The 9,233-nt window shown below is 38.5% G+C and overlaps 1 protein-coding gene across 1 annotated transcript; it reads left to right on the forward strand.

Annotated features, from left to right (window-relative positions):
* The first annotated feature begins 337 nt into the window (after positions 1–337).
* Positions 338–6,830, forward strand: LOC147175857 (uncharacterized). The gene is made up of 4 exons (XM_086073966.1): positions 338–1,366; positions 1,477–1,675; positions 2,990–3,181; positions 3,750–6,830. The coding sequence occupies exons 2-4, from the start codon at positions 1,489–1,491 to the stop codon at positions 4,055–4,057; spliced, it is 687 nt and encodes a 228-aa protein (XP_085930092.1). The 5' UTR covers positions 338–1,366; positions 1,477–1,488; the 3' UTR covers positions 4,058–6,830.
* Positions 6,831–9,233: the final 2,403 nt, after the last annotated feature.

The following is a 9,233-nucleotide window of genomic DNA, read 5'->3' on the forward strand; positions in this document are numbered from 1 at the left end:
CCATCCAAGCATGATTGAATATCACTTTGTGCACTTTGGCAGTCATGCCTGAATAGAAAAAGACATTCTCTACACTTTTCTCATACCGTTAGAAGCAAAGTTTTCAAATGTTGGAAAAATTTTCAGTTTCCAAATGTTGGAAAATTTAGAACAGAAAAATTCTGTGATCATTCCAAGTTGTGATTGATCAATTAAAAGACGGTATGCCAATGATGTTTTCCATGTTGCTACTGCATTTTGACATTTTGTCATCTCATCATGTAACTATAGAATATTTAAAAACACACATACTGTAACTGTATGCATTTCAGATATGATGTCTAGTTGCCTAATTTTAACCTTGTGTGGGCTGTTGCAGTTCTCCCTCATGAATGGAAAGGGAAGAGAGTGATTGTTGAATGACAATGGGGAGAAATTGTGAGAACACTGAACACTTAAGGGTGGATTTTCTCACCGTTCTCTCACCAACCAAGTTTCTCTATCTTTCACAAATATGAGTGCACAGCTGGCTGACTATTTTTTAATTTGCAAAGTTTCTTTGAATGTGTTTAAAGTAATCACACAACCTTCTACTTCCTCAAATAGGCCTATCACATGTGCTGTTTTCACTAGGGGTGGGAATCTTTGAATGTCTCACGATTCGATTCAGATTTGTGGGTCTGCGATTCAATTCAGAATAGATTTTTGATTAAGAACAATTTTTTATTCAAAATGATTTAATTGACAATGATTTTTGCTTCAATCTATAGCTGTGCAAGGAATTGTAATGATCTACTCCAGTCTGACTCACTAATGCTAATTAGCACGCTACTCGCAGCACTTTTATCACTCAAAAGAACAGCTCCGCGCTGGAAAAAAATAACTTTTATTGGAATAACTTGATTGTGACTTTTTCATTCTACTCTAATGTGGCTACAACTTAACAGTGTATTAGACCGCGTGGAACCACACTGCCCCTCAGTGGCCAAACCGGGTACAACATGAACAGCGCTCCAAATAAAGGCACACACAGACAAAGGCAAGACAGTATAACATAATTTAAATAAAATCGATTTGGGGACATTTAAAATGGATTCTGAATCGTACTAAATGAGAATCACGATTCTTACGAGAATCGATTTTTTGGCACACCCCTAGTTTTCACTTGCACTGTGACATGGTGGGCCACAAAGATGTCACAGGAATATGCCACAGCTGGGGGAGTTTCCACTTCAGTGTAGGCGGAGTATGACGAAGGGGTTGTTCTGGGGGATGAGCACTGCAAAAAAAGAAAAAGAAAATAATTTATGAGTCAAGGTGTCGAATACTGTACAGTAGAGATACACTCAAGAAAGGCTGACATGCTTTGATCTGTCTTTGAACCAAGGTAAGGCAGTACATTTATCATCTGACATCATTATACATGTTAGAATTTGATAAACAATGTGAAGTTTGAGAGGCTGTTAACCTGAAAATGTCACTTGTGTTTCCCCTCAGTGTACTGTAAACATGAGGTTTCCAGAATTAAATGACGCAATCAGTCGCTTCAGATTCACACAGTGTTGTGTGGGGCTTAGTGGTTGCCTGTGTGTGTCTTATGCTGTCTGGACACCATTCTGGTTTAAGGGTGGTGGACTCTGGACTGAGTGGAATAACACAAAGGAAGACCATGACAAAGATGGTGTGATCTTCAACGGTGAGCATGAAGTCCCCAAAATGTCTGATGGTTTTAAATATAAGGCAGTGTGAAACGTAATCATTTGTCTTGTGCGCTGACAATAAGCAATACCACTAGTCAGGCTTAGGGAGTCATACCACATGCTAACAGAAGAGCCTTTTCTGAAGAAGTAAACAAGTTTGAGCTTGCTCCTATGCTGAGTGATGCATTCTTTTTATCAACTGAAGCTTACATTTGGTGGAAAGGAAACATGCACTGAACCAGCTTGAGAATAGTTGAAAGCCTCACATTGATTTAGGTACTTACAATTTTTTTTTTTTTAAGTTTTATCTAGTCTTGATTCCCCAAACATGTTAAACTCCAAACAGTCGCACATTGATGCCTTAAATTTGTGTTTTGATACAGGCTACATCTAATTAAACACTTTAAAAAAAAATGAAAGTAGACCAACCATAACATCATAACCACTTGGACTATTAATTAATATCCACTTCTGTGTTTACAAATATCCCAATGTTTAATTTTTGATTTACACTCTCAGTGGCGTATTCATTTAACATATGTTCATTAAAATATTTGTAGTTCTAAGCACTGCTGAATTGTACTGCCTTTTTAACTTACTAAATGTAATTAAGCAACCAACATATTGGACAATGAACACATCTCATTATGATTGCACAGTTCTACGCCACTGCGAACTCTTACCATAATAATAATCTGTGTTAAATTAATTTATGCGTGGCATCAATCATTGATGCATTATTACTTTGGTAAAGGCAAAATAAGAATATGGTATAGCTCATGTATTAGAAAACATATTTCAGAAATGATCATATTGTTGTGGCTGGTTGTATACTATTATACTGTATATGACGGTACAAGGAATGTATTAGCTTGCACTTTTGTTGTTCTTTCATAAATTTAAGCGCTACAATGTACAGTTAATATTCTCTGTAACGTTTTTTCCCAATCATATTTTGCATTAGAAAAATCTTACAGAACACCAAAACTTGTATGTTAAGGAAACTAATGATGTTTCAGTTTATTCACAAATGCACGTACTCAGGGCTTTTTAGCGTAATATTCTATTGTATTAATTAATCAATTAATCAATATAAGTAGAGGCAGCGGTTAACTGTACTTTGTGCTATTGAGTCTTAATTGTTCTGCCTATATGCTGCTTGCATAAACAGATTAACATAGATACATCAATTGTTATTTACAAAAACAACAACAAATGCAGAGTGAACAACATTAACAGCAACAAAGCAAACATTTTTTGTACGAAAGGTCCATTCACCTGTTTTTGTTTTTATGCCTGTTCTGATGCAGCCCTGGAAGCAGAGAGAGTTTTTGGGCTTCTGTCCTTCCTGTTGGCCTTAAGCACAGGGGCTCTCTCGCTGGTCTTCGCCCTCTGCTGGACATCAGAGACAGTGCGCTCCTACTCCAACACCCGTTCTCTCCTTATGGCAGGGCAGGCACTGTATCCCACCACCTTGTTACTTCTCACCATGACATCTACAGGTAATACAATACATGCCCAAGATTACTTTCATATGACTGAGTAACACTGTCACAAAAATGGGAACAATAGTTTATAGATTTTCTTTTTAGACAAAGATAAAATTGTCCATTAGTGTAACTATGAATGGTTGTCTATATTTGCCCTGGAATTACATTTAATTTAAGAGTTATAGAACATGGACAGATGTTGCATATTATTTTATTCTAAATACACAAGGGAACGGAAGTCTATCTGTTGGATCTGGTGGGACATTGTTGCTCTTGTTGTTGTACACGTTTTAAATATAGCACACTTTCGGAGCAAAGTCCTAAAAATAGCTTTGTTTTCTATTAACCTCCAAACAGTCTTTGTTGTGTTGGTTTGGGTTCAATTCAAGAAGGCTTTAATGTGCTGCATTTACATACCCTTGAGCGTAGCGTGTCTTTAAATATATTTTTCAATTTCTCTGTTCATAATCATTATCATAAAAATCTATTTTATAAAGCTCTAGACATCCAATGACAGGCCGCAACGACATTGTTCATTTTCTAACTCTTGATTTGACCCCTTTTCTCCCTCCATTGGCAGGTTTCTTCTTCCTACTCAGTTGGTCCATTTTCACCTATCAGCACTCTGAAGAAATCTACCAGGACTTCTCCATCCTAGGCTCCTCTTACTGGCTGGGGGCTTTAGGCTGGGTTCTGCTGTTGGTTGTGGAAATTATCATCTTCCTAGCTGAGCAAGTTATTGTGCCAGACATCCTAGAAGACCTGGAGAAGGTAGTGGAGTCATGGAGGGTCACTCCTCAGCCCAGTCGTTGCTTCAGCGATGGTTATCCTCACCCTGCATTTAGTGAGAGTAAGCTAGCTTTCAAGAGGTACATGTCAGTACCTTGAATGGGTCACAACACTTGGGTATGCGTATGAAAGAGAACATGGGTGCAATGAACATGCACATGCACATGCACATGCACATGCACATGCACATGCACATGCACAGACTCAATGGGGAAGCCATCTTCCAAACAGATTTAGAAACACTAAAGCCTAATTTACTAAAAGTGTGTACGTGCAAACATAGGTATGATTAGATTAACTCAGCAGGTAATGGGATTTTTCAAACCTGAGATCAATTGTGATGGTTCATTTTGCATCCTTAAATTGTCTGCAAACAGCACCTCTGTGAGAGAAATGAGAGAACAGATCTCTTGTGCTTGCATAAATGTTTTTGAAGCGCCAGAAGCTAAAATTGTGGCGTCATGTTCAATATTCAATCAACCCCCTCAAAATTACATATTATTGAGGAATTATATTTGTATAGGTTCAGTACTGTATAAGAACTGGTGTAATGTCACTAGTGCCATCTAGTGGTGGATGGTGATATTCCAACTTAATACTACAGCTTAATTTTTTTCCTTATATATCTTTGTATTTTATATACCGCACCCCCAATTAGAGTACGACCCGCAGGCTGCCAGTTGCCCATCCTTGATCTAAGGACTTTCCAAGTGCCTTTCAACTAAGCATTTACTTGTGTCTGGTCATTTCAGCGCAATGTGACAAATGCTGGCCTTTTTTCCCCCTCTTTGTGCTATCATCCCAGGTATTAAACCCAATGTTATTCAGAATTGGTACTCAGGCTGTATTAAATCAAATAGAAGATGGCTTTTAAGCGGTTGCTGGCTACACCAAAATTGCCAGCGCAAAAGATCTGTTTTTTTCCCCAGTAATACTTTTTTCTACTAACCCTTCAGACTTAATTTGCTCTCAGATGCTCTCCCAAATGGGGAAATCTACCAGCAGCACCCAAAGCACAAAAACCTTTTAATGAGGCTCTATCCACCACTTTTACACCCGTTGCCAACATTGCACGCAGTCTGTTAGTGAGTGCACATGCCTTTTAGCGTCTGTGATTTGGAATCTTTGTGAAAGATAGCAATTTTGTCTGTTAGAGTCGGCAGCTGCTTTTTTGGATCTTAGAAAACCAGGCTCTAAGTGGCTGGCTCCACAATTGGCTGTTTTGTAATCAATAATTGTGTGGCTGTTTGAGTTGTGCAAATGAGTGGTTCTTTTTATTTAATTTTTTTAATTTTTTCTGAGTGGTTCTGATGTTGAAATAAACACGCATAAATGTATTGTCCCTGCATAAAGACATTTTGAAAATATACTCTGTAAGTGTGTGTCATCAGTTTGCAAATACTTAAATGGAGCAACGAGTGTTTAGCACGTCTGCCGCAGTTAAAAGGTTTTGGGTTTGAATCTCTGCTCCATGCTTACTGTGTGGAGTTTGCATGTTTTCCCTATGCCTCAGTGGGTTTTCTGTGGGTACCCACGTTCAAAAACATGCATACAGGGTTCATTGTCTATAGGTGTGAATGTGAGTGTTGTAGAAAATGGATGGCTGGATAGTCATGTACTTGTTAATTCTCGGATTCTATGGTTCTTAGTCAAGGTTTCTCTGTGAAGTGTTTTCTTCAACACCATCTGAATCCATCCCTGTTCTGTTGTTTCTTTGTATTTCTGAATGTATTTGTCAAGTATGTTTTCAGCGCATATGCATAAGAGGGTCTCTTTTATAATGATTATATTGCGTGTCTTTATTTTGAAGTTTGAATTAGTGAAGTGTTATGTCCTTGATGTGACTTTTTGCTCCTTTTATCACACATCATTTTACCCCCTTTATTTATTGCACTAGTTGGTGCCTATCTGAACATGTTTAAGTATATATATATATATATATATATATATATATATATATATATATGTTTATTGTGCTTATCAGTTGCATAATTATATGCAGCAAAAATTGTGCCCCCACTCTTCAAGTGTTTCCACCACTTTTGCATGCATACTGTATATATATATATATATATATGAACAGACAGTATTGTAAAAAATAATAATATGTAGGGCCTACCATCATGAGTTAATGTCTCTGGAGGGCTGTGTTAGGCTTCTATTTTTATATTTGTATCCTTTATTTATTTATTTTTTGGTTAAGAGCAGGCAAGTCCAGAATTACGGGTTACATTTTTTTTTTACCTCTTCAGATGAAGCACCTGCCATTCACATGGTACGGAGGATCTATTGCATCTATTGCGTTTCAAACCTCAATTTGACCCCAGATTATTTTTTTTCAGAGAAAGCATCCCTCTCAGCTAAATAAACAAAAGCTTTCATTTGCCTGCTTGTTGTATCGGGTGTGACAATGCATACATCATCCAATCATGAGTTGGAAGCGTGTTGCGAAAAGGTTGCAGCTGCCATGTGTTAGGCCCAGCAGATGACAGACTGCCTCCAAAGACATTACATTTAACGTTGTCTCACATTCCCATGAGGAGGAGTAGCACAGACTTTGAGCTGCTTATGCTTGTATTCTCAATGTGCCAAAGTGGGGAAAATTAAGAGGCACTAGCTTTGTTAATTGGGCGATAATCAGGTGATGCTCTGATTAAAAGGCAGTTCCACCCTGTTGGACCCTGCTAATGAGTTTGTTATTAAATCCACAGAGGATTTTTGTCTCTTTTTCAATTTAGCAACGGGGTAGCGTTTAATTGCTGTGTAAACGAGGCAAATGTTGTTGAGGGTCATCCTGCATCAGCTCTCAAACTGCAAATAGAATCCCACCTAAACATCAAACATCCAATTCACTGTGGAGTGTACTCTTGTGTCCAGCTGTACCTCTCAGCATTTGCTGTTGTTTCAGGTCCGCCCACTCCTCTCTAAAAGAAAGCTCTTGAAATCTAATTTGGTATTTGAGAGAGCCGGAAACGCACTTTACATCTAATGTAGAAGTACTTTTCAAATTGTTTTTTGTTTTTGTTTTTTTAAAGCTTCAATTCTTTTTTTGCAAGGTGATCCCTTGAATAAATTCCAATATCCAGCAGCAAATCTTGACTTCCTGATTTTGGAACGGGGTTGCGGGTGTTGTTTGAAAATATCTTCAAAAAAAGATGGCCTGAATCAAGCTGCAAAAACACATCGTCAGACATTTATGCACAAAGGAAAAACGAAAAAACAAACTAACAGGCGAATGCAACCAGAGAGATATGAGATTGCAGATGCTGATTGTTGAAGGGCATTTGCTAAACAGACATCAATCAGATTTCAATCCTGTTTAAAGGCCACTGGCGCTTCCTGCAGGCAGCTGGCAGCATGTGTAGAACACCTCTTCTCATCCACTACCCTTCTCATCAATTAGACTCATTATCCAGCCATGCCCCACGAATTATGTTACACCACCACCCACATGATGAAAGCTTAGTATGTACCGTACTTGTCGTTCTGTAGCTGAGTTAAATACATGTACCTAGAAAGCATTGTCAGAATTGACAGGTAAGTTTGAAGTTTACAGAAGAGGAAGTACCGCTGACTGAACAGGTTCCAATTTGGCCTGTTGGTGGTGCTAGTGTAACATTCAAATCTTACAACGTCATTCGGCAAAGCACGGGATATTTTGTCTGATGAGTAATGCTACATACATCTCTGCAGGTGTACATGTGTTTATGTTTTTTTCTTTGTAAAATGAAAGTAGTAAGTGGATTGCCAGACAAGTTTTGAGAAGGCATTTTGGAAGCATAATAAATTATAAAAATAAAGCCTTACTTTCACGTTTTTTACAGTTTAGTGTCTTTGGAGTTTAATAATTCAGTTTGAACATGTGCGACTTTTCTGATAGATTAGTACAATTGGGTTCAGAGTAAAAGGGGAAAAAAAGGGAAACGTGAAGAATGATTTGACAGCAGGGGAGTAGCAGACTCAAGAAGAGGGGAGGAGAGCAGAGAACAAAGGGTTGGAGAGAGGATTTTAAATGACGTAGAATAGCTTCACACTGTCCCTGAAATCTGTACAGCATTGTGATGAACCTTCTACCTCTCTCTCTCTCCATCTCCCTTGTCGTCATCCCTCTTTAGCCTCAAAACATCTGATATAGTGGAAATAAGAACATGGCCACCGCAATGCTGTGTCCTTCACTGCATAAAGTGGATACTTTTATGGAAGTCAGGACTCTTGATGTGAACGGCCCCACAATCTTAGAAAAAGCCTAAAGAGGGAGACGTATACATTGTGTCCTTCAGACACGCATTTTGCTAGGACTTCAGTTCATTTCGCCTGCGGAATCCTCAATGAGCCGTTGCTCTTTGTGATGGACGCGCCACCCAGGCCTCCGCACTGATTACATTTGTTCACCAGAACTGACATTGAAACGAGACAGACAGAAGGAAAAGCAGTTTCGTTCTTATTCTGCACTTGAATTTGACTGAGAATACACGTGTCTTTGCATTGCTCAAGTCTTTGCGCTGTTTTGTGTGTTAACATTGCTTTTGCGTCCTTGACTTATTATTGGATCATCACATATGCTATAATTTCCCACTTTGCCCGTGTAAGTGGTGTCGACTCGGACGTCCAAGTCCGAACAATGACGTTGTAGTCCCATTCGAGCCTCGCTCTAGTCAACCTTGGCCAACTGTAGCCGTTCCATTTTCTTATCTATGTGTGACCAAGGAAATTAAATTACAAATATAATCACTTCCTGCCAGTTTCTTTAACAATGCGCGTCTGCTTTGCATATAGAGTGTACTTGCTTTGCAGACACACACTGTGAGGTTACTTATTGGCTTATTTACAATAATGGGCTCAGCTCCACAATAATAGCCACACGTAACGTCTCTTAATGGCACGAGGAGGCAGAGCGAAGGAATACAAAAACCTATGCCTCTGCCATCTAGGGGACTTACTAAGACATATTTTAACAGATGATTTGCAAAATACACTATTACTTTTAGTATCCAACAACACTTGAAGCCAAGACGCTCAACGTCAAAAGAGGCATCATAATAATCTTAAAGGACAATACAAAGCCAAAAGGAAAAGAAGACACTGGTATCCTCGGAACTGCCGGTGTGAAGTAAACATTTTTGACTGGCAAACTTGTCCGAACATATTTGCAAATGCATTTGAACGTATTGAAATATGTTTGAACGTACTTGCAAATATGTTCAAACATACTTGGAAATATGTTAGAATGTATTGAACGCACTTGTAGGCTAGATGCCAAAACATAGCATTTGTT

Source organism: Leptonotus elevatus, chromosome 4, assembly GCF_054856555.1.
Source record: "Leptonotus elevatus isolate MCC_2025b chromosome 4, RoL_Lele_1.0, whole genome shotgun sequence".
Lineage (NCBI taxonomy): Eukaryota > Metazoa > Chordata > Actinopteri > Syngnathiformes > Syngnathidae > Leptonotus > Leptonotus elevatus.

Coding starts and splice junctions, on each gene's coding strand:
- LOC147175857 (XM_086073966.1), top strand. CDS start 1,489: ATGAGGTTTCCAGAATTAAATGACGCAATCAGTCGCTTCAGATTCACA. Junction 1,676..2,989: donor AGATGGTGTGATCTTCAACG/GTGAGCATGAAG, acceptor GTTCTGATGCAG/CCCTGGAAGCAGAGAGAGTT. Junction 3,182..3,749: donor TCTCACCATGACATCTACAG/GTAATACAATAC, acceptor CTCCATTGGCAG/GTTTCTTCTTCCTACTCAGT.